Source organism: Abramis brama (assembly GCF_963993115.1).
Source record: "Abramis brama genome assembly, chromosome: 20".
NCBI lineage: Eukaryota > Metazoa > Chordata > Actinopteri > Cypriniformes > Leuciscidae > Abramis > Abramis brama.
This window is the reverse complement of record NC_139982.1, coordinates 25,097,375-25,121,952: the sequence shown is the minus strand read 5'-3', so window position 1 is coordinate 25,121,952 and position 24,578 is coordinate 25,097,375. Positions and strand designations below refer to the sequence as shown.

The window sequence follows — 24,578 nt, the reverse complement described above, 5'->3', positions numbered from 1 at the left end:
GGAATTCTGCTGTTAAACACAATTACTTTAAAAATAAGTTGAAGTAATGCAAGCTGATGGCTTCAGCAGAAGCCAATACCATCGATTAACAACCTCGTAGCTCACAGTAGGGCTGTCTTTAAAGGTTTATAAGTTATCGTTCAAAATCAGTTTCCCCATGGAGTATTTTTACTTCCGGAACCCGACTGTTGCTCTCTATTTAAGCTTCAGTGAAATCAGCCAGTGTTCAATTACACTATTTGTTATTTAAAATATGTAATGTGCTAAAAATAAAAATGATGCATGTACTGTATATTAAGTTGTTGCATAGATCAAGATCTTACAAGATCAAGTACAAAAACAACTACAAAAAGAGCAGAAAACAGTGTCCTCTTTTAAAGAATGATGATTTCGGCTCCATGCTGGTTGAAGGACAGGAACCGTCTTTCAGCTTATCCGTTTTTAATCAACAGATGTGTCCCCAAGTGGAGCAGCTCCATGACGACCAACTGTCTGTCACAGGCTGATAATAGCACTCGAAGTGCATCAGAAATCAAGTAAAAGTGTATCATCACAGAGGTTGCACGTGTGTGTTGGGGGGTGTACCCGTGTTCTCATCCAGGACATTTATGGTGGTTCTATTTCATTTAAAGGGAGATGGTTTGCTCAGTACTTGGCCATAAAAAATATGACTTAATTTCATGGCACTTGCTCAGGTTCCAGAAGTCAAAATCTCATTCATTTTCTCCATAAAGACAATTGATTTTTAAAGATACCCTATAAACCTTTCAAGAAAAGCTGACCATGAGCTCAGAAATTGCTAATCAATCCACTATGTATCCGTTTAAGCAACAAGTTGGTGTGATTTCAAATTCATTTTTTTAAATCACTGATATTCGCCAAACTCCTAGGGAAGAACTACACTGACTATAAATCTGAAGACCCTCTCCACCAATTAGAGAAATAAATGAAAATACGTTTAGAAGAGCTGAAAATTTTAAATAATAATGAATATTTAAGAAATTATTGATATATATATATATATATATATATATATATATATATATATATATATATATATATATATATATATATATATATATATATATATAGCAACTAGATAAATGAGATTTAAATAGCTTGAAAATACTAGATACAATAGACAGCTTTCCGAATGTGTCAAAATTCACTCTGATGCTAGTAGGGATATTTTTAACAGAGGGATTAGTCCACACAAAACCAACGAGAAATTATTAAAACATCAAGAGACTTGCAGATGGCATCCGTGCTAGTATTACGTAACAGTACACATATGTAAAATGGTTGTGTTGTCCTTTTGGAGAGGGTGTCTCACAATTATTATCGCTTCATGGCTCTGGTATTACCCATATGACCTGCATTATGTCACACAAAATTAATTTACCCTTAGTCTAATCACATGACTTGCCCAAAGCACAGCTGTGAATGCTAGGAAATTTGTCATTTGCTTCTGTCCAGCAGAATTTGAATGAACCAAGAAGCTAAATGCCATGATATGATGTCAACTGCATATTTAAATGACAAACAAGAACATATTTAACCTAAGGTTCACTGGAAACGCCACTAGACCTAAAAGGCCAAGCTAAACAAGGCTGTCTCTTGAATCTGTAGCTAAATTAGGATGGTTACCCACCAAGATAGAGGAAAGTACATGCTCACATGCTTTTGTTAGCACTTTCCTTTTTCTAAGGACAACACATGTTCGATATCTCACAGGAAATCCAAAAGTACTCCTCTCCTTGGAGGATCTCCAAAGGACGTGCTAACCCTGCAGAGAAGATGGGCCACCTCAGAGGAGCTGTCCTGCTTCCCTGGCTTAAAATATCACATTTAGTCATGCGCACACGAATACACACAGACGCAGATGCCTGTATGGATAAAGCCCTATGCACTCAGCTGATTAGTGTTTGCTTGTTGGACAGGACTGAGATGACACCTCCGCTATAATTATGAAATTGATTTACTTGATTTGCTATAATCCTGAGACAAAGGCCCAACGACTTGCTAACACTGATTTCACCTAATAGGCAAATAAACAGGTAAACACGTTAAAACTGCTAAACCAAAACTTTTATAATGATCATAATATAGAGGATAGCGCAATATATATATACACTTTTTTATTTATTTTATTTTAATTTTAGTTGTTTTATGCCATGTCAGCATCCATCTAGGGTTATTTTCATGGCGAGAAAAAAACAAACTTAAATTAATAAAATATATTTAAAAGAGACAAGACTGAAAAACATGATAAATAATTTAGAGACAGAAAAATTCTATTTGAAATTGTTTTGGTGCACTTAAAAAGTCTAGTAGTTTTCCTGTTGATACTTACTAAATACATCCTTTAGATAACAAATAAAAATCACTGTCCATTGACATTAAAAGCAGAAGAGTTTCAAGTGTTCCGATCAAGTACAATCCAATCATGTAAATGCCCTTTACATCCAATCATTTGCATAATTCGCGGAAAAATGTATTGTGCATTCCCAATCGGATCGCAATCCGCTCGATCAATGAGGTGTCCCAGTGTAAATGTACACTGAGATGACATGCAACTCTGAAACCAACAGACAACCTCACAAAGCCAAAACGCTGATGAGCAACAATAATTAGCTCATTATAAAAGGTTTTCCTCCCATTTTGAAAGTCAAATATACTGCAGAGCGAAAGTGGCTTAATGTGCTTTTACGACCTGATAAAAGAACATTCAATGTGTCACAACAAATGCATCATGGTGCATCCTTGGTTGCTTATGGTGTTAGGTATGAAATTCAACCATGCAGGGTGTCTGTACGCCAGTGTGAACCACAGCTAAAATCAATAGAGGCTTGAGAGAATAAAGAAAGAAAGAAAAAACACATTTAACTTACAGCTCGAAAAGTTGGAGATTCTGAAAGAGCTGCCATGAGAGAGTTGTCAGAGGGTTCCCGGACAAGTTTCTGCAGGGGAGAGAAAACAGAGAGAGAGAGAGTTTAATGATTTAACACTGATTATTTGTGATAAGGTGATAAAGGAAACACAGGCAAGCCAAACAACGGCAGTGCGGCGACCAGCCCAAAGTTAAGAGAATAAGTGCAACAGTACGGTACCTTGCAGCCTGGCAATTCAATAAACGGAGACTTGGTCATTTTGAAGACAACAAATTAAATCGAGGAGGAGGCCTGGAGCCTTAAAAGCCACTAAACTCAATACAATGCGAAATGACTGTGAAGCAAATAAGCCATGTTTTCAGAACAGAGCTTTCAGATGTGGGAGGCCGAGATAGAAGCATTTCTCGAAAACAGAAGGGAGGGTCTCTAAGGACCTGTTTACGCCTGGTATTAAGATGCGTTTTGGTCAATCGGATCACAAATAGATGACGCTAAATACAGGTGTAAACGGGGTCTAAAACGTTTTGAGCTTGTCCACTTTCGACCACTTCCAGAGGTATTAGAAAACGCATTAGACCGGATTGCTTTCGTAGTGGTTGGTTTGAAGACGAAAAACATACCAAGCACAATGTTCTCTCACCATTCCTGATTTCTCTCACACACTCGGGTTTTTGTGGCTGTCAGAGCAGAAACCAAAGCTCCTGCTCTTCATGTGTTTTTTCGTCGTCTCCGGCTGCGTTCATATGTAAATTGCGCGAGCTTATTTGTCCATTAGATCGAAAGATCTAAAAAAAAAAACTAAAAAACATACATTTACCCGCCCATAAACCCTCCCCTCGAAGAAATCAGGACAGAAGTGGTTGAAAGTGGACAAAAGTCATATCCCCTGATATGATTGTAAAGCTCTTTGGGTGTACAGTAGTACATATGAAAGCACTAAATAAATGCCTCATTCATTCATTCATTTAAAAGAGACAGATTAAAACACCAGGTGTAAATGGGTAAGTGTGATCCGATCAACCAAAACGCATCTTAACACCAGGTGTAAACAGGGCTTAAATGATGTTTGTGTCAAGTCCAGTAACTAATACAGTGGGGTGGCACGGAAATGAAAGGTATTATGCATATGTAACCGGTCCTACTCGACCCGCTTCGAGCGGCACCGGTGTAGGAGGCGGGCGCTAACAAGGACGCTAAATACCCCATCCAGTTCACGGCACCAAATGTAACCGGTCCTACTATACTAAAAATATTAGTATTTTTCTTAGACACACCTATCATTATCTGGGGTCGTATGTATTACTGTCACAATTGGCTTTTCACGAGTCAACCGAACAGCACCTATTAATTCGCATATTTTGGGTGAACATCCCTTTAAACTAAAAGAAAACATCTTTCCTCTTGTATACTTACATGCACAACTACACAACGCATTGTGGGACGGCAGCAAGCAATGCCTCTCCTGGGGCTGAAACAAAAACCCTGGAGCCTCACTAACAGGCCTTCATTATCAATATTTATTGAATACTTCAGATCACTTAATACCCCCAACACTGGCCCGCTCAGATCCTATCAGGAGCAGTTGACAGATAATCAATGCACCCATATCCATCCTTTCGCCCCAGTGCTGCCCAGGGGACCGGAGCGTGCAGGCTACCCGTCCCTGACCCGTCCCTTCACCTGCATTTTCTTTCAGCATCTACTGACAGCAAAACAAAAGATCATTACAGCTAACTAGGACAACTGTTCATAGAACAATGGAAGTCGAGCCATTTCAGCCTATAGATCTATGCACACACATACATTCAAAGATTTGGGGTCAGTTATTTTAATTTTATTTTTTGAAAAAGTGTTGTTGTTGTTGTTTTTTTGTTTTTTAAGTGATAGTTAAGACTTTTACATTGTGACAATTACAAAGATTTTTTTTTTTAGATAACAGCTGTTCTTTCATTATATTTCATAATATTACTGTTTTACTTTTACTGAGATTGCTTCCCAAAAAAATTAAAAAATAATCTTACCAACCACAAACTTTTGAATGTGCGTGTGTGTGTGTGTGTGTGTGTGTGTGTGTGTGTGTGTGTATACAGTGCTATGCATAAGTTTAGACACCCATGCTAAAGTTGACTAAAAAGAGGAATAAAAAATCATCTTTTGGAAATTGAACTTAATGCCTTAATTAAAAAAATTAGGAAAAATCCAACCTTTAAGGACACCAATTTTCTTTGTGAATGAATAATGTATCGTAAATAAATAAATGTTCTTCCTTAAAATACAGGGTGCATAAGTCTGGACACCCCTATGTTAAATTCCCATAGAGGCAGGGAGATTTTTATTTTTAAAGGCCAGTTACTTCATGGATCCAGGATACTATGCATCCTGATAAAGTTCCCTTGGCCTTTGGAATTAAAATAGCCCCACATCATCACATAGCCTTCACCATACCTAGAGATTGGCATGGAGTACTTTCCATAAGATCATCTCTCAATGCAAATCAAACCAGCTATTAGGCTAACTGAAATAAACAAGGAAGAACATTTATTTATTTATGATACATTATTCATTCACAAAAAAAATTGGTGTCCTTAAAGGTTGGATTTTTCCAAAAAATTTTAATTAAGGCATTAAGTTCAATTTCCAAAAGATGATTTTTTATTCCTCTTTTTAGTCAACTTTAGCATGGGTGTCTAAACTTATGCATAGCACTGTAATACATAATATTAGCATTAGGTATTAGCAGAAGAATGTTTTTACCAAAGGTTTACCAAAATGCCTTTTAAAATGAGATTGGACTGTAGCCAAGTACTAAATAGCAGCTGTCTATTAAGTAGTGCATTTGGCCTAGAATAAAGAAATGATATTAGCTAGGAATAAAGATATTCTAAATTTAATTGATTTTATTCTGCAGCTAACATGTGTGTTAATGGTTCTTCAAATATATCAACTTTGTTTAGCAACCCCAGCATGCATATTTTTGCAGCTAAAAGTCATGACAGAAAAAAAAAAAAAAAAAAAAAACCTTAAAGGGCCCCTTTGGCACATCATGGAAGAAAGTTGTAAGTGCCGCTGAAAACAACGTGTGCTTCCTGGAGAGCTCTTGAAAGGAACCAAGTGAAACGAAAACACCCACTTGTTAGATATTTTCAAGACAAAGTCGCTTCAACATGCTAATGTGCCTAATCTGAATCTGCTTAGCCGGCCCCTAGTGTGGTGCTTAAGGAATCTCCAGCAGCAAAAATAAATAAATAAAATAAAAATGTGCTTGCTGCTCTGACTTGTTGCCATAGCAACTTCAGCCTGTGAATCCTCACACTTTCTTTTCTTCCCATTTCCTGTGTCGCAGGATGGGAGGCAGGGAACCAGCTAACCAGTCAAGGAAAGCGTCCTGACACCCACCGTAGACACGAGAAGGTGACGGGTGAAAAGAAAAAAAAAGACTGGTAAAATGTACAAATTGACAAACAAAATAACCTTCGGTTCCTCAAACGAAAGTTTCTCGGTAATGCGCCCACTCCTGCTCCGCTTGCCCTCGGCATTCTAATCACCTCATTAAACTGATAATGAGATTATTAAGGTGGCCTCCACAGGGACACACAAGGGCTCCGGATTTTGGCGAGGACATTATTATTCTCAGCACACAGAAGAGTTCATCTGGACAGCGGGCTTTAAAGGAAAGGGGTCTGGGGGATCAGGACAACTAAATAACCCGGAGTGCTGTCCATCAAGGCTTGATTCCTTCTAGACCCTCACGCAATATCAAATCTTCAATGGAAAAAGAACTTTCAAGGACTTCAGCAGCTAGGGGAATTAGATCATGACAAACAGCAGATTCTGAATATTGCATATTGACAAAGCAGTTAGTCAGTTTGGCTTACTAACAGAGAGAGAGAGAGAGAGAGAGAGAGAGAGAGAGAGAGAGAGAGAGACCATTACAGGCATAAAAGTTAAGATTTTGAAGTTAAGACTGTCACTAAATCGCCAATACTAAATATGCCAAAAATCCTTAGAAATATTCATATAATATACAACGTATAATTAAGCATTGCAGAAAGACAGTAAATAATCAAGAAAGTAAATAATCTCATAAAATGTTTCAGTTTTTACACAAATTGTATTGTTACCAACAATAGTCAAACTCAGCCAGTCAACATTTTAGCAAAGTTGTGTTAAAAAAAAAAAAATCAAAAAAGTTTTGTTTCCCTTTAAATTAAAAAAAAAACAAAAAAAAAGTCTATCAATAACTACAAACAAACGTGTTTTGGTCGACAAAAGAGTAAATAAATAAATAATGTATTATTTCTTTCTTTAATTATTATAATTAAATGAACTCAAATCAGATTTTTTTTAACCAGTAGGCCTATAGTATTTCATATAAAAATGAGCAATCTTTTTTTTATATATATATATAACACCAAAAATATGACTAATGACTAAAAACCTTGTGTAATATTTAGTTATATTGTTTTGAAGGTTATGCACCTACTTTCACAGACAAAAAAAAAATAATAATAATAATTCCAGGCTCTATTTTGGATACTATTCATAGATAATTACACTTATTCATAAGCAGAATAACTCACCTCTGTGTTCATGATTTTATTCTCATAAATTGTAATTCAATGACAATACAAAAGTAGATTTTCAAAGAACAGAAAATAATCACACACGCCGCTAGTTTGAAAATAGAGCACAATAAACAAAGTTGTGTGTGAACCGTCTTACTCCCTTGAGGGAGTTTAGCTCCCAAACAAACCTTTTCAGATTGTAGCAGACTATCAATTACGGTAATGACTTTCAAAGAAGAATGTGGTATGCGCGAGTGGTGAATGAGAACAGGAGTGCCTTTAAACACTTCCTGTTAGCCGGATAATGGCTGTGCGCGTATATGTTTACACGTCCGTTAGCAGGCCTACATGTGTTTGATGCGCGTGTTAAGGCGGAGGGGTCTCGATGTGTGCCCTTGCATACGAATGATGTCATTACCGTGTCATCCATTCAGAGTCAGGCACATGTGAGACGTGGGAAGGAGGGTTAAGGGCCTTATTGAGACAGATCATTCACCCGCATTAGCATAGAGAAAGAGGAATTATTGAGTCCCTCTGAAAGCTTCATTAGCTCCTAACCAGACATTTGCACTCGCCTCTGTGCGCTCGCTTCTGCTGTTCTCAGGGTGTGTGACGGTCAGCCTCGGAGATGGTGATGACGATAAAAAACGTCAACAGAAGCACAGACAGCTTCGAAATATAGGCCTTACCATCAAGCAGCGCAAACACATGAAAGCGGAATCGGGCCTTCACCCGTCTGCTGCGTAGCAGAGCTGCCCAAACCGCCGTCCGCGCGCAGGAAGTGTCCTTTTCAAAGGTCATACTTCGTTACAGTCAGAAGAAATGTCAGCTAAAATTGGATTTGGAGAAGAGGCAATAAAGAAATAAATAATCAAATCACACATCAAACGTGACGTGCAACCTCAATACAAAAGCTGAGATCATTATTACAGACAGAAATAGACAATATTTCTGAGAGTACTTTCGGAAAGTCAACTTAACAGGTGATATTTACCGTGATAGCAGCAAATTAATTCCTATGATAAACGGACATGGTTTACAACCGTTCTAAGGCAAGCTACTCAAAAAAAAAAAAAGCTAAATGCTAAGCTATCAACTTCTATACAGAAAAATGAACTGGGCTAATTATTATTATTATTATTCAATAATGTATTATTAAGGGCAAGCTACTAAAAATAGCTAAGATGTTAAGCTACCAACTACTGTACAGTAAATAAGCTAAGCTGAAGGCTAGCCTTTAGAGAAGCTACAGTACAAGGCTAAAGTTGCTTGCTACATATAAAACACATGAAAATAGTCAGCTGTAATCTGAAAACAAAAATGTATAATAAAGGAAAAAACTTCTAACTTCGAAGTTAACTTCTAATTATTTAATTGATTTTAAAATAGTCAATACCAAATTGCAAAACCTATTTATTTATTTATTTTTATTTTATTTATTTTTTGGGGGGGGGGGGGGGGATATACAGTAAAATTACAATATGCCACTAAAATTAAACATTGTTATAAGTATATCACAATTTTTGGTCCCCATGAAAACAGCCCATAAATCATACAAAATTAAGTTTTTTGAAAATGTAAAAATGCAGCAAGTTTTCTGTGATGGGTAGGTTTAGGGGTTGGGGATAGAACATAGTTTGTACAGTTTAAAAATCATTGTTAATGGAAAGTCCCCATAAAACATGTAAACCTCAAACTGTCTGTGTGTGTGTGTGTGTGTAGACACTTATCTTGCTTAATTGCAGTCAGAGAAAATGTAATGCTGTAGTAAGTGCAAAGCTACTCCAAGCCACTCTTAAACTTAGTCATACTTAACCTTCAACCCTTTTACCCAAGTTAATCGAAAAAACACCAGCCCAGACTAGGCTAAATTTGTACTACTTAACAATTAGCTATGCTACAATTCCTTTATGATGCTACTGCTCAGTTCCGCCTCTAACATCGTATATATACTTGATAAATTATTAATTTCCTATTTCTTAGAAATCCTGTGACCAAATGGAGTCAGAAAATAAAGAAATAAAAGTATGCTTGTCCCCACTGCACAAACCTCAGTAATTAAATTCCAAATCTCTGATTAACACCTCAATTAAATGAGAGCATCTTTGTGAAGCTGGAAAAGGGAGCAGACACAATGGAGAGCAGCAAAAAAAGCCATATTATTTTACCTCGTTTTCCATACGCATATCGCTGCGGCACAGCTGTGTCTAATTAGCCTCCATATTCACGACAACCGCGTTGTCCGTGACCGGCCACGCCGTGGTTTTGGCATTTACACATTTGGAGACGCATGAGCTCACAATGACGTGACAGAGAGCTGTGCTCTCAATGCCCCAAAGCATTTGGTGAGCTGCTCTGGGATGGCAGCGTCTCATCAATAATACACGCCGAAGAAGTTACGGGGAAGGCAAGGGCTAAACGGTCATAAAATGACAATTAGATACATAGCCTGCAGTCCCGGGTAAGGTAACTATGCATGAAGGGGTAACCCGAGGGCCAGGGGCAGGCCCCGAGCTTCCCTCAGCCAGCCAGCGGACCATGGGAAAGGCTTTCTACCTGTAAACAACAGACAACAGGTGTCAATCCCCTTAGGAGGACAGTGTTATCTGTGGGACACCGCGGACGCCAGACAGGCACCAGAACGGACTGGCAGCTCTGATGAGAAAACATATTTTATATTTGACACCTGCAAGACAGTAATTGCCGCTGTGGAGTTCTTGGGGGACCGTGATGCCTTTTGCGACCTCAAATAAACCTTGAAGATCATAAAAGGCAGATCTTGTAGCTCTACAGAGTATTTTCCGTATTTTGTGCAGTCACAGGTCCGGTTTTAAAGGATAACCGGCATTTGGCTTCATATACGACTTAGTTGCATGGAAATGAGCTGCAGACATGCACAAGCAAAACCCACACCTACTGTACACCAAAGAGTCCCATCAAAAATAAATCCATATGAATATTTCACCAGCTTCTCTGTGACTATTCGACCAATACACATTCATCAAATGCATCTTCAAGGTCAGAGTTACTTCTCCAAGGCAAGGCTGGCCTTCCTTCCCACACATGGATATTCGAATCCCCTCTGTCAGCAATGTATCGCTCCGTTTGCTTTGTTCAGACTCGTTTCTACGGCTGCCTCATCCTCTACGCTTGTCTGCTTTCAACAGCTGTCAGTTATTCATGGCTTTTTGCACTATCCCAGATACTGTAAGCCTGCTTTAAATGCTAATTCACCCAGACTTAAACCTCGGCAATAAAAATAAATTAAAAGATAAATAAATAAATAGCCTACATACAGTTAAATGGGGATACATGCATAGCGAAACACTCTTTGGGGATTTAGAGTTTTGAAATAACAGATTTCTCTGCATACAGATATCAAAAATATAACAAAAAAATGCTTTCTCATTATATACACTGCAGCATCACCCCCTATTCTCACAGTATCTGAAATGGTTTGATAAAGAATTCGGTCTTCCTAAACATGCATGTAAAGTGAACTTGCTTTTGAAGCACAAAATAAAAATGTGTCTTCTCGATGTCGACAACACAAACAAAACTCTTCCAGGCCTCGGCTACGACTACAGTGTTTGAGGGCTGGTCAAAGAAGACGATGTTCACGGGCAGCCAATGAAGACAGGTGTACAAACATTATGCAATTTGTTGAAAACCTACATAGGTTCGTCCAAGATGTAAGACCGGAATTTATTTTAGGAGACAATAACTCCATTTGCCGTGCACTTTGATCTTTGAAATTTGCAGACCTTTTACATTCACAAACAGCTACTATATTACACACGACATGAAAGGTTATATCCGAAAAAGAATAATAGGGGTACTAAAAAATGTCTACTGTACTCTTATGAAATTCTACTTTAAGACACTTTTCAATAACATACAGGAACCAAAGGAATGTTGTTGTTACACAAATGGCCATGGTATTATGCTAATAATAAGTCAAACTCAAAAAGGAGAGATGAGTTTCATCAGTTCATATCGAAGCCGAATAATTGGTCAATAATATTAGCCGTTACATAGAGCACACTATAATGGAAACAGGTTTTATATAGAACCCACATCATGTGGGCTATTCTCATGAGACGGCTAGCCTACCACCCTAGGTCATTACCGCTGCACTGCAGTCACATCCATGATCCATCGCAAATCCCTTCCCACAATGCCGCAGAGGCCTGAAGGTGCTTGTGACACCACTGTCCTTACCTTGGCCTTCAAGGACTGAGGAGAAGGACAGTAGACAGAGGGACACAAAAGACAAATCTTCTTCTCCACTCAGTAGGGAGCAATTAATCAGTCCAAATATGTATTAGCGCCCCAGAGATGGCCTATGATACTACACCTACAGCTGTCACAGTAGCGGATAGAAGAACGAAAACAGAAAACTATATACACTCGGGCCTCGGGTCTGTGCGCTAAGTGTCTTTTTAATGATCTCTGACCAGTGCTTGTCTCAGATTCGCACTTCACAGTGAAAGATTTATGACTTTTCAGGAATAATCCATTCAGTGCATTTCTAGCGCAAGGAGTGTGAGATTGGGAATTCTCCTTTGGGTCCTGGGCAAGGGGCATCAATTAGTGTTGTCAGTGTTCAGAACTGTGAAACAGTGGGTTATGGTTTGCTATGGTGTTTCTGACATATGAAATTTATAATTACCGGATAATTGGTGCTACAGAAAAAAAAAAAAAAAAAAAAAAAAGGAAACCAGTTGCTCACAGGAGACATAACCCGACAGAATATGAGCACTGCGGTGAAAATGAATGTGTGGACGTATCACACACACAGACCCACAAGGATGTTCTCATAATGAACAGTTAGTATGAATAAGATAGCACTTAGCCACAGGCTAACAGGAATTTGTGTGTGTGTGTGTGTGTGTGTGTGTGTGTGTGTGTGTGTGTGTGTGTGTGTGTGTGTGTGTGTGTGTGTGTGTGTGTGTGTGTGTGTGTGTGTGTGTGTGTACATGTCAGAAGAGAACCCAAGGAAGAAATTGACAATAAGCAGTTGGTAAAATGCCAGCAGCACCCTGTTTCTCTTGCCCTTCTCTCTTGGTCCGTTGGGAACAGTTGGCAGCTCAGAACATTATATATAAAAACACTGATCTGGAAAAACGAGGATTACGGTAAATAAATCACCAGCAGCAACAATTGTTTGTGCTGAGAGGCTAGACACAAAAATACACAGTTTAAAGGGATAGTTCAGCCAAAATGTAAAATATTGCCATTATTTACTTGCACTTATGATGGCATGAAATAAAATGTAAGCTTTGTGGCTTGTAGTCATGGACTTCATATACAAAAGTTTGAACTGGCTTGACTGAATATATTTAGAGATTAAAAACACTTTGATCTGGCATATGCTCAAAAGTTAGTTAGTTAAATATGTTTCCAAACTTTTTACTGACATTCTATAGCTATAGCCATCCATATTTGAGTGTATTCCTACACGCCAAAGAAAAGAAAAACACTAAAATAGCAGTTTTCTAGTCTGTGAAAATGGACCAAATATATTGCTGACTCATCCTGGATGCAGGGGCGTAATGTACATTTTTGTCTAATCAAATACTCAAATGTATCCACCATTACCACCTACAAACAACTAGCAATAGCAAGTAGAAGGTCATGAAATTCCGGGCTATGACATACAGATACTGACTTTTTTTTTTTTTTAAATACGATAGCATTTTTTTCAGCCTGGTCTCATTGAAAAAACATTTACCTACATTTTTGATAAACTTAAAAAACAATCCAACTTTACAGTTGAAATGAACACTGGAGGAAATACAACACCAAATTAAATTCTTTTAGAACTACTTCAGATTTTGAATCAATGAAAAAACACACAAATAAGTTCTAATTTAACCTTAAAGTCTCAATGTAACAAAGTAGTGACAGACATTTTCATTCGTATTGTGATGTATATACGAGTGAAATGGATTATCAAACCCAACCCCCCCCCCCAAAAAAAAACAGTGTTGTTGATTTAACGGAGGCAGATCTCAATGCGAGTTTGCAGTCGATTGTTTTAAAGGGATGGGGTTTATGCAGATGAAATGATCGAAGAAGTGAAACATACAGTGCATCACAAGAGAGAAGTTTGTTTTTAATTAAGAATTACAGTATGATGTCAAAAAAACACATGCATGGATAAATTATTCACAAGATCAATAATGTGCATTTAGAAAATTGATTGGGTGAATCTCGATGGTTTAATTTACTGTTAGTGAATCAAAGCAAAAATGTAAGTCCGGTTGGATCACCGGGTCTTGTTTACAGGCCAGATTTGGGCTTCAACGTAACGCCCATTTAGATCTCCATTCTTCTCTTCCAAATTTGTGTGTCTGCACATTTGTTTTGGTAGTGAAATGGTCTTTTGAGCTACATAAGCTTAAGTGAAGCACAGTCACGTACAGCCTGGCTCCCACTCGCTCATATCTCTCAAAACAATGAGCTGTCTGGCCTGGCAATGCCCCAGACAATGGACATTTGGGTCAGGGGAAATACAGTCTTCCAATGTGTCCAATGCGAGACCAGTGGAGCCATCCACTACCACAGCTGTTTTGGGCTGGAAGCTGGTAGAATAACACGTCTCCATTGCTTCCTTCTCCTCCAGTGCCACGCTATCTCTGCTAGCAGACCCGAAAGGTATTGTAGGACGATGGGGCCCAGCGTCTCTCAGGAGCACACTTGACGTTATTGGCTCCTTCTGAAGGCATCAGATAAAAAAATTGATGGAGCGTTCGAGAATTTGTGAGATCCTAAACTGCAGGGTGAAGTCTGAGGCTGAATGCCCACAATCAACATTCACAGGGAACCAATCAAAGAATGGTATCCAAGCGAACAAAGTAAACAAACATGCTTCTTTCTCATTCAAAGCCACCGTCTTTTTTGTTTTTGTTTTTAAATCCCTGTTTCCATGGCACGGGCCGCCGCAATCAGAGTGGCAGGAGATGAGATGCATTTAATTAGGACTTAATGAGATGACAGAGAAGGGATATGAGTCAGTTGCGGGGAACAACACGGCGGTATCACACTCCTCAGGTGACTGACAGGCTTGCGGCAAACAGGGGCAGTGAGGGCAGCCATGCCGATCCACAACACTCTTGAATCGCAGGCCTTAATAAACAAGGATGCAAATCACGGCCGCCTAGCTGGAGTGGCTCTGCCTCGGGGCATTTCCTGATAAATACAGTGTTACTGAGAGAGGTTACACGTGTGCCCTGTCAATCAGTATTGTGAGTAACGATATGGATAATGTTAGTATAGCACAGGCAAAAATGTGATGTAAATGCAATTTGACCTAACGCATCCTGATTCAGTATATAATTGCGGTATAATTTGTAAAGTGCAAAGCAGGTCATGTAGGCAGGCGAAGGTAGAGTATAATTAGCTATTAATTGGTACTTCCTGTTTATACAGACAGGAGAACTGAAACATTAAAGGAATATTTCACGTTATGTTTAATCAACAGCATTTGTGGCATGAATGTTGATTACCGTTTTAATCATAAAAAGAATTGTGGTTGATTTAATATCAATGCTCTCCACTTCTGATATTAACCCTCTGAGGTCGACAAACGCGCCGACGCGTTTTGCCGGATTTTCTCCACATTGTAGCACTATAAACTTAAATTACTCCATCATTTATGGTCATACAGAAAAAAGAAATATAAAAAAAGAATCTGTGATATTTCTCCTTTTGTATGTGTCCACTTACAATCAAATCAAAACATTGTGCTTTTGTAAAATAAAGAAAATAAACAGGGTGTGCTTTCTGCCTCTCCGTCGCGGTGAACTTTTTTTTCTTGAGCACGTCTATAAACTGAAACAAAACTCAGCGAATACTTGTCACACATTTATGAGCCATATACCTTTATAAACATTTAAGTGTGTACTTTTAAATGATCGGATTCAAAACGAAAACAAATATTCTCTGTTTAAGTAATTTGTATAAAACCAACAAGATGTCCAGCTTCTCAAACGCTTGCTCATTACAGTTAATTTGGCCACGCCTACTCGCGCAAAAGATATTCACATGCAAATCTCCACATGGAACGCGAACGCGCTCGTTACCTCAACAACAAAACACTTCACTTCACTTTTCGTCGAGTTTGAAAGACGTGCCTGAGCTTACATTGGATTTAGGCTACCTCAGAAGAAGAAGAACGCGATTTGAAGACAAGAAAGATAAGGTAAGAAATTCTTACATAGCCTAGTTTGTTATTGTTGCATAAATGTCACGTTGCAGCTGAACTGTTGCTAGATATATGGGGAATATTATAATATTTAGACCCGTGTTTACTGTGTTTGTGGATATCTGCTCAAACATAGATATGTTTATGGTAACCATAATGTTTTATATTTGAGAGTGATCGCGTTTGAATGTATCATATTTTGCAAGCGATCGCGTTTGAATGTATCATATTTTGCAAGCGATCGCGTTTGAATGTATCATATTTTGGATGAAAGCAAAACGCACCAAACGGCTTCATGTTTTTATTATTATCTCATTTCATATCATCATAACGGATGGAAACATTTGAAGTAACATGATAATCAATATATTTTTCTCTAGCTTCTTTTGGAAGATTTATAGGCTGCTATAGGTTATTTATTGTTATTATTATTTTATCCGCACTGCGCATATACCTTATGCCTACAAGGCACAACAAACCTGGTGTTCATTATATTATATATCGTTGGAAACGTGTGTGTGTGTGTGTGTGTATTCTGTGAATTTTAAAAAGGAATTTTAAAAAGCAATTTTAACCAGAAAAATCTAATATTTATTTCCAAAATCGTGCAGGCCTTTCTCTTGATATCAGTATGTTCACTTTTTTTTTTTTCAGGTCCCAGATGCCACTGAGGACTTCAACATTCACATGAGTCTCAGTACGTGAACATGGTAAAGTGAAAATCTTGGAAATGAAAGGTATGTACAATGTTTTTAGGAATGGCACAAAGGTCTCTGTCTTTGAAGTGCTTTTTTGGCATTTGTTGTGTATCTTTGGATTATGTTGTGTTGTAAATAAATCCAAACAATTTAAAAGCCATTATTTTTTAAATCTCCTCATTTACAGTATTGTGCAAGGTTGCTCAGAATGATAGGGGCCTGATAGCTCCTAATAGGGCCGTTAGGGGAGGGTCTTTGTCTTTCTCAGGTGAGAAAAGCTTACATATTAATGAGCTCTCGCATAAGGCTTTTTCACACAAAACACGTCGTAAAATTTTTAAATCAATATATTGTCTTATCTGAATGAGCAGTCAGGGTGATTTTCACATAGTTTTGCAGCAAATATTCTAGGCTACGTCATACAATTTTCAAAAGTCTTGTGAAGAAATAATCAGTATGGGTTTCATGGCCTTATTTCAGTGAGAATTTTTTTTTGTATTTTCAAAAACCACGCATAAATGTCATTATCTCAAAACTACAAACTTTTACATACATGCTGCTGATATATTATTGTAGCAGAGTTTGTGCTGAATACAGTGTAATTAGACTTTAGCCATGAAAATGTCACAAGTAACAGAAATAACCAGAAATGTCAGAGCATGTCAGAACACCTCCAGGGCCCAGAAAACAGCTCAGACCTCAGAGGGTTAAAAAAGTGAATATTGTTTTGGACAAGGGGGGCCTATGAGACAACATTTTTTGGAAACCACTGCTTTAAAGGAATAGTTTACCAGTTTGTTCATTTAATAAAAGTCAAAGGGGTCCAAAACAACACTGATGACTTTCACTGTATGGACAAAAACTCCACCGAGACATACAGTAATTGAAAATAAAAATATATTTTCATTTGTGTCTGAACTATCCCTTTAAAAGCAGCAGATACACTGGATGTTACAAGGAAACCAATTGACACTGTCCTCGGAAAAAAAAAAATATCTTGCTTAATAAGAGATCTGATGGAAGATGCAACCTGGCAGAATCATAATCAAACGTATGTAAGGACTGCAGCACATGCACCAAAGTCAGAAAAATAATGAGTTGACTGAAGCAGAAACCATTTCTCACGGTAAAGGTGAGAGAGGTGTGCTTTGCGAAGATTTATAAAGAACAGAAGGGAACAAATGACAAAAAACGGATGGAGAGACGGAAAAAAGAGGGACATAAAGGTGGATAGATTGAGTTATCATTTAGATACAGACCATTACCATCTCTTTGAGGTTACAGAGTGACCGTGACATTAGTCTGGAAGGAACATATACAGTATGTCATCTACCTGTCCAGGAGATGGGCAGCACCCATTTAACCGTCCAATCAGAACTCTGGTACATTCTCACTAGGTTTCAGGTGACCTTCCAGCTGCTGTGCAGAGCAAATCAGTCATTGACAGTCAAGGAAGCCCCAAAACATTCTTGCGAATTTCAGAAACAAGGAGAGAAAAAAATCCTGTGAGCATGTTCGTCCCGGTCTAAAATCACGGCTTTTACCTAAGGGAAGCAAATGTGGGCTGATTGATTATTTTAAAGCACTTTCAGGAACTCTGTCAATCTGACCTCCTGTCTGTCTGCCTTTTGATCTTTCTCAACATCCTACTTTCGAAGAAAGAGCAAAAGCAGAAAAATCAAACACTCAGGCACTTACTGACAGCCGCAGACTGTGTATGCGAGGCTGGTGTAAGTGGTATAATCTTGATTGAACGATCCAATCCACAGAAGGCACAACAGGGCCCCACTTACAGGCTGTGTTATATTCTAGTGCTACACAATTGTTGGTAATTACTTAAACAAGCCGCATTATTCAGAGTAAGAATAGTCCATAAGAGTCCTTTTTTATGCACAATAACTGCAGATTACAACTCTGTGTTCCACCTTCTTCTGTCACCGCCTACCAAAAGGGCATTACACAAGCAACAATAAATAGTTTAATAGTTTTTAAGTGCGTTTCCTCATTTTGCTGATGCTTTTTTATCTTCTCAAATCAATAAGTTAGTATTTAGGTGAGTATTCTGGGATTTTTTGGGTTGATGCTGCGCCACAGAGTGAATGTGTGACATACTAGTACCATTCTATCAGTCCATCTATCTATCTTCCCATCCATCCATCTATCTATCTATCTATCTATCTATCATGTAGTTTATTTTTCATTTGAGTTCATTTTCTGTATGTTTGATGGCAGGATTATTCATTAAGCTGTATCAGGAAGGTCGAAAGTTTGGCCTGAGGATCCATTCACATGTCTGTTCCTGTGAGACTGGGTTTTATGTGACATATGTCATCCAGGCAGGTGGCTCGAACTAGTGCAACATAACAACTCCAACTGGAGGAGACTGTCACTTCCATGACCTCCCTTCATCCTCACACCCTTGATTGACTGCATGTAACATGAGTCCTCAGCATGATGTGTCAGGATGGCAAAGCCCACAACACATGTAATTCGCAGCACTGGTCCGGGACCAAGCATCCTGTCGGGCTCAGTAATGAAACAGCGGCTGACATGAGTAAACGGGGTGTAGAGGAACTACGCAAGATGGTCATGCCTGCAGCTTTCACATCTGATGCCGACATGTGGGACTCTTTCTTTTGCCAACATCAAACACAGTGAAGAGGTTGCCCTGACTCTACTAGACAGCAAGAAGATTTTTGAAAGGAAGTCATGTCATCTTGTCCCAAATGTGCTAGAGTTTTATTTAGTTATTCTTTTATACATATGTAATTATATATAAATTATAATTTCATTTAAACTTACATAGTTACAAACTTACAAACTTACACATTTATACACAATCCATCCTCTACTCGCAATGACCCTCACACAAACCCACATTTACACCTTTATTTTACACCTTTATCTATAATCGCTTATTTATCTCACAGCGGGACAAATTTATCATGGGAATTTGATAAACGATCTGTCACAACAAAACGTCTACTTGTGCAAGCAGCCATTTACTGGCCTACGTTCCGCCCACTCTATTAAAAGCAGGATTTTCAAAGCTGTTCGGTTCACAGCTGATTAAGGTCATTAAATAAGTGGGCTGGTTTACAGACACGCCGTGGAGAGCATTTAAGTAGAACAACATCTCTTGCTGAGCAACGAATGTTCAGTGAAGATGCAAACCTCTCTCATTTACGCCGCTGTATATTCATTGGTGTTCTCGGTTAGATTGTGCTGTTCTGAACCCCCCTGAATGAGAGGAATTTTAATGGCTATACTACCTCTGATGGCATGAGGCATTAACTGCCTGCCAACTGGCCACCTTGGTTTTTTAGTAGATGCTTTACTATTGCATCCGAGGCAACAGGCCAGAAGGGAAAAAACAGCATGTCCGAGCACGCATTGGAGGAGGAAGGGGCCATCTTGAACTGTTTCCGAGCTGATACATCCTGAGCGGTAGGCACAGATGGTATCTTGAAACTGGCATGTGTGACCGTTTAAAGGCCTAGCGCCAGAAACAACATCGGGGAACACCTCTGCCTCTGACGGGACCAGGGAACTGGTAGACTTGGCTACCTCTTCCTCAAGCAGAGGTGAATCTGGCTTAAATCATGGAACGCACTGCATAGACTTTGGAAATATGAATGAATGAATGAATGAATGAATGTCATTAAATTTAAGTATTCACTGGTTGGATTTAAATAGGGATTAAAATGCTTAAGAGTCTTTGATTGGATAATTATTGCAGTGATTATTATCGTTATATCTTTGGCAACAGTTCTTCTAACCCTAATTGATGGAGTGTGTAGCTTTGCATTTTCTTTTCATCATGGCCATATTCCAGGATGACAATGTCAACATTCATCAGGCTCAAACTATGAAAAAATGGTTTGGAGAGAGCATGAAGAATCATTTTCACACATGAATTGGCACATCTGAATCCAGACCTTAAAATCACTGAAAGTCTTTGGGATGTCCTGGAGGAGACTTTACAGAGCGCTCGACTCTTGCATTGTCAATACAAGATCTTGACTAAAAATGGATGCACCTCTTGATGGAAATAACACCACAACATTTATTTCCATCAAGAGGAGATTTTTTGGTAGTAAGGATAGAGACAGTGTTTCCCCTACAATGTATTAAGCTGCAAAATCTTCACATGATCAGTAATATCACGACATTCACTTACACACCTAAAAACACTGAAACATGGTGACCGGTGGCGCTGCTAATGGGCTCTGAATCCACTTTCCAAAGCAACAAATGGAAATATTTTTAATTAGGCTAATGTCACGGTGCCATAAGGGCAACAAAGGTGCTCAATGTTCAGCTCCGTGTTTGCGTTGCGTGTTCTGCTCTGTCGTTAACGGCCCAAATGCTCCAATCATGTACCGATCACACACTGGAAAAGCAAAGTCCGCTCATATAACGTGAAATTTCTCAGTAGTAGACTTCTGTTTGCTGAGCTGGTATAGCCATGCTGGGCAACAATGGTAAAATTACCTGCTCTGATCACATGCTCTGGTAATTAATTTGTATGACTATACTTTATTTTGATAATTAGTCAAAAAATAAATCTGTTAAATCTGAGTATGTTGCATGGAACTGAATTAAGAATAATATATTGATATTTTATATTTTAATATAGGGCTACTTTCTGTCCAATTTGTGTGGGCATTTTTTTTTTTTTTTCCTTTTTTGTCTGTTTTATTTAATTAGTGATTCTACATTTAAATATTGATGATTACAAGTTTGGGGGAAATGTGATTAATTGCGATTAATCACAGCAAATTGTGCGATTAATTAGTTAATTTGGTAACACTTTACAATAAGGTTCATTAGTTAACTACATTAGTTAACATTAATTAATAATGAACTGCACTTATACAGCATTTGTTCATCTTTGTTAATGTTAATTTCAACATTTACTAATACTTTATTAAAATCTTGTTAACATTAGTTAATGCACTGTGAACTAACATGAACAAACAATGAACAGCTTTATTTTGATTAACTAACATTAACAAAGATTAACAAAAACAGTAGTAAATGTATTGCTCATTGTTAGTTCATGTTAGTTAATACATTTACTAATGTTTAATAAAGGAACCTTATTGTAAAGTGTTACCGTTAATTTTTGTAATGATTCCCAGCCGTAATATATATTTTTTTTTACATATTGCCCCTTTCTTACATTTGAGCCCCTGCCCCTGATGAACTCTTTGCACGTCCCTGGAGGTTAGTGAAGTAAAATAGGCTATGGAAGCTAGTCACCTTTTAAACTTAAAGTTTCATTTGGATTTTAATGTTCAAAATGTCTACAGGATAAAATAAATGAAAGTACTGGTTGCATGATGATGTATCTAAGTGCTAAAGTCTGTTACAGAAAAAAAGATCAGTAGTGCAGGTGAGGGAGGAAAGAGTTAAAATTTTTCACTATCAATTTCTACCTTACAGGCTTGGTAACAACCTCCGGCAGGTAACAGCACCGCTGCTGGAAAAATTTATAGGGGAAACACTGGATAGAGATGACTAACTGGACAATTTCCTGGAGGGCTGCTGTCCTGCAGAGTTTAGCTCCAACCCCAATTAAACACACCTGAACCAGCTAATCAAGGTCTCATTAGGCATACTAGAAACTTTCAAACAGGTGTGTTGGAGCTGGTTGGAGCTAAACTCTGCAGGACAGCGGCCCTCCAGGACCGAGATTGGTGAACCCTGCTTTAGGGGCTCAGTAGAATGCTTCATTTCCCTTCCGAACATAGTATTCGGCTTTAGGAACATAGTAGAACATAGTATTCGGCTTGGTTTTGCTTTATTTTCTGTTCTGTTCCTGTTGTTGACATTTGTTTCCATGGTTGTTTATTGTTTGATTATGCACCGCACCAGTTTCTCGTTTCTTTCATTGGTTTGAGTTAGGATATATTGAGTCTGTTTTCAGTTAGTCTTTGTTCAGTCCTAGTCCATGAATGGTGGTTGTTTTGTTCGTGTTTTTTAAAATCTTCTAGTGTCCTGAGTATTTTGTCATTTTGATTTTGCTATCACACACTACTTGAGTTTGAGCAATAACTGTGTTGTTTAAAAAAAAATAGATCATCTTTCAGCACTTTTTAGAAATACCAATGTTTTAAGTTTAAAAAAATGTGCAAACCCATGGCACTATTAAACTTATGTTATACAAATAATAATTAAATGTAATAAAATGTCATTAAAAATGTCTCTCTAAAAGTTAATGGGCCCTATTTTAACGATCTGAAACGCAAGTATCAACGCAAAACACAAGTAACTTTGTGGGCGGGTCTTGGATAAATGACTCTTGCGCCCAACGCAAATCTAAAATGGGTTGGTCTGAAGTAGCTTCATTATTCATAGGTGTGGCTTGGGCGTAACGTGAAATAAACCAATCAGAGCGACATCTCACATTCCCTTTTAAGAGCAGGCGCGCTTGTCCTATAGCGGATTCCTATTATAACGGCGTATTTGCCAGGCGCATGCGAGGAGCGGTTCACAGCCGAGGAGACCGACGTTCTCGTCAGGGACGTTGGGGATGGAGAAACACACCCAAATTAGCTTCGGTTAAACAGGCGTATGATAATTTGGGTAAATGTGTAAGCTAGATGTATGCTTTTATAATAAACTATCTATCTATCTATCTATCTATCTATCTATCTATCTATCTATCTATCTATCTATCTATCTATCTATCTATCTATCGTAATAATGTATGATTTGCAAAAATTATAACTGCTGCGTCTGTGTGTAGATGAGAGAATCAAAGTGTATGCGCGTTGTGCACACGCTACATTGATTATGGCCAAGCATGCGCCCTTAAAATAGCATATGAATAACATGTGCAACGCGCCACTGACTTTAAACTGTTTATTTTCGGTCAGTGGCGGAATTGTTTTCTAAACCTGTAAAATAGCATGAGGGAACGTTTGCGCCGGAACACGCCTCCTCTTTGCGCTGAACCGCCCCGGGGAGCGCAAGTGTATTTCTTAGTTAACCGACGTGCATCTGTGGAGGGAAAAGTCCGCTTTGCGCGGGTGCAAAATAGGAATGATACATGCGTCGGTGTACAAAGTCAATTGCGCTGGGTGCAAGATAGGGCCCTATATGTCTAATATTATCAAAATGGGTAAAATAATAAAAACTTATGCACTCTCAACTTAATACAAAGTAAATATTTTACAAATAATAATAATTTGCTTTGGCTTTAGCACAATGAAAAAATATATAGAGAGATATATAATTACATTTATAAAATGTATAAATAATATAAATTAAAATGATATAATCCTATTAATAATATCCATTACTTATTTTTACACTTTTACCTTCCCACATATTTAATACTTTTCAAACACAGTATTTTTCCTCACATAGAATAAATGTATAAAGTATAAACCTCTGCTTTCCCTGTTTAAAAGATTTTGTGCCTTTGGATGTCGGTACCTGTTTTTTTTTACTGTTTTAATCAGCAAGAAAGACCATGCTTTTTGAGTAACAATTTTTTTGCTGGTGAACAATATGTCTACAGCTAGACCAGTGCTAACCTGCATGGGACTAAGTTGGTCTTTTCAGCAGGTTAATGACTTATTAGTGGGCCTAACTGGGACACTTTAAAATAGTGAAGACATTTTCTCAGACTTGCACTGCCAGCTATCTTCTCTGTACAGTGTATTGTAATGAACTGTGAGATGGAGGCTTCCTCCAAGCTCATATGGCCTGGCAGCTTTTGACAGAACCCAAAGGGACGTCTTTCTGCATGCCAAGCACAAGAGCACACAGCCCTGACCTAATACTCCATTTTTCCCCACCCCTTTTCCCCGCTCTTTTCATTTTTCAACCCAAACATGTTTTGTAAGATAAGCCTCCTTAACCACGGCAGATTCTGCATGCTTTTTGTCTGTGTGAAAACGGATTAGAAGAGGAAAGCAGAGCGGGAAAAGCCATACAAAGTGAGGGAATGAACAACTGACTTTTCTTTTTTTCCACCAAGTTCTTTCAGAGATTTGAGCCCGATGACGCACCCAATGGGCCCCAAACCGAGGGAACGGTCTGTATTGCGGTTTGTCGAGCCCACGAGAGAGGACAGCGGACTCCAGTGCCAAAGTTCTCCAGCCTTCCGTGCCATTACTTAATGAAAGTGCCGTAGTCCTTTCTTCAACTTCCTGTGGGTTTTAATTAGATCATTAGCAGAACAGATTTAATTATAGCACAG

The 24,578-nt window shown here is 38.3% G+C and overlaps 1 protein-coding gene across 2 annotated transcripts in view; it reads right to left on the bottom strand.

Annotated features, from left to right (window-relative positions):
- Positions 1-24,578, bottom strand: part of ntrk3a (neurotrophic tyrosine kinase, receptor, type 3a) — a gene marked incomplete at its 5' end in the record, with an annotated part of 210,137 nt that overhangs the window by 130,725 nt on the left and 54,834 nt on the right. For both annotated transcript variants that reach the window (XR_014603703.1, XM_084094591.1), the window contains one exon: positions 2,892-2,960. Coding sequence is in view for 1 of the 2 variants with exons in the window: in XM_084094591.1 (XP_083950717.1) it covers positions 2,892-2,960 (69 nt within the window). The remainder of the gene's footprint in view (positions 1-2,891; positions 2,961-24,578) is intronic.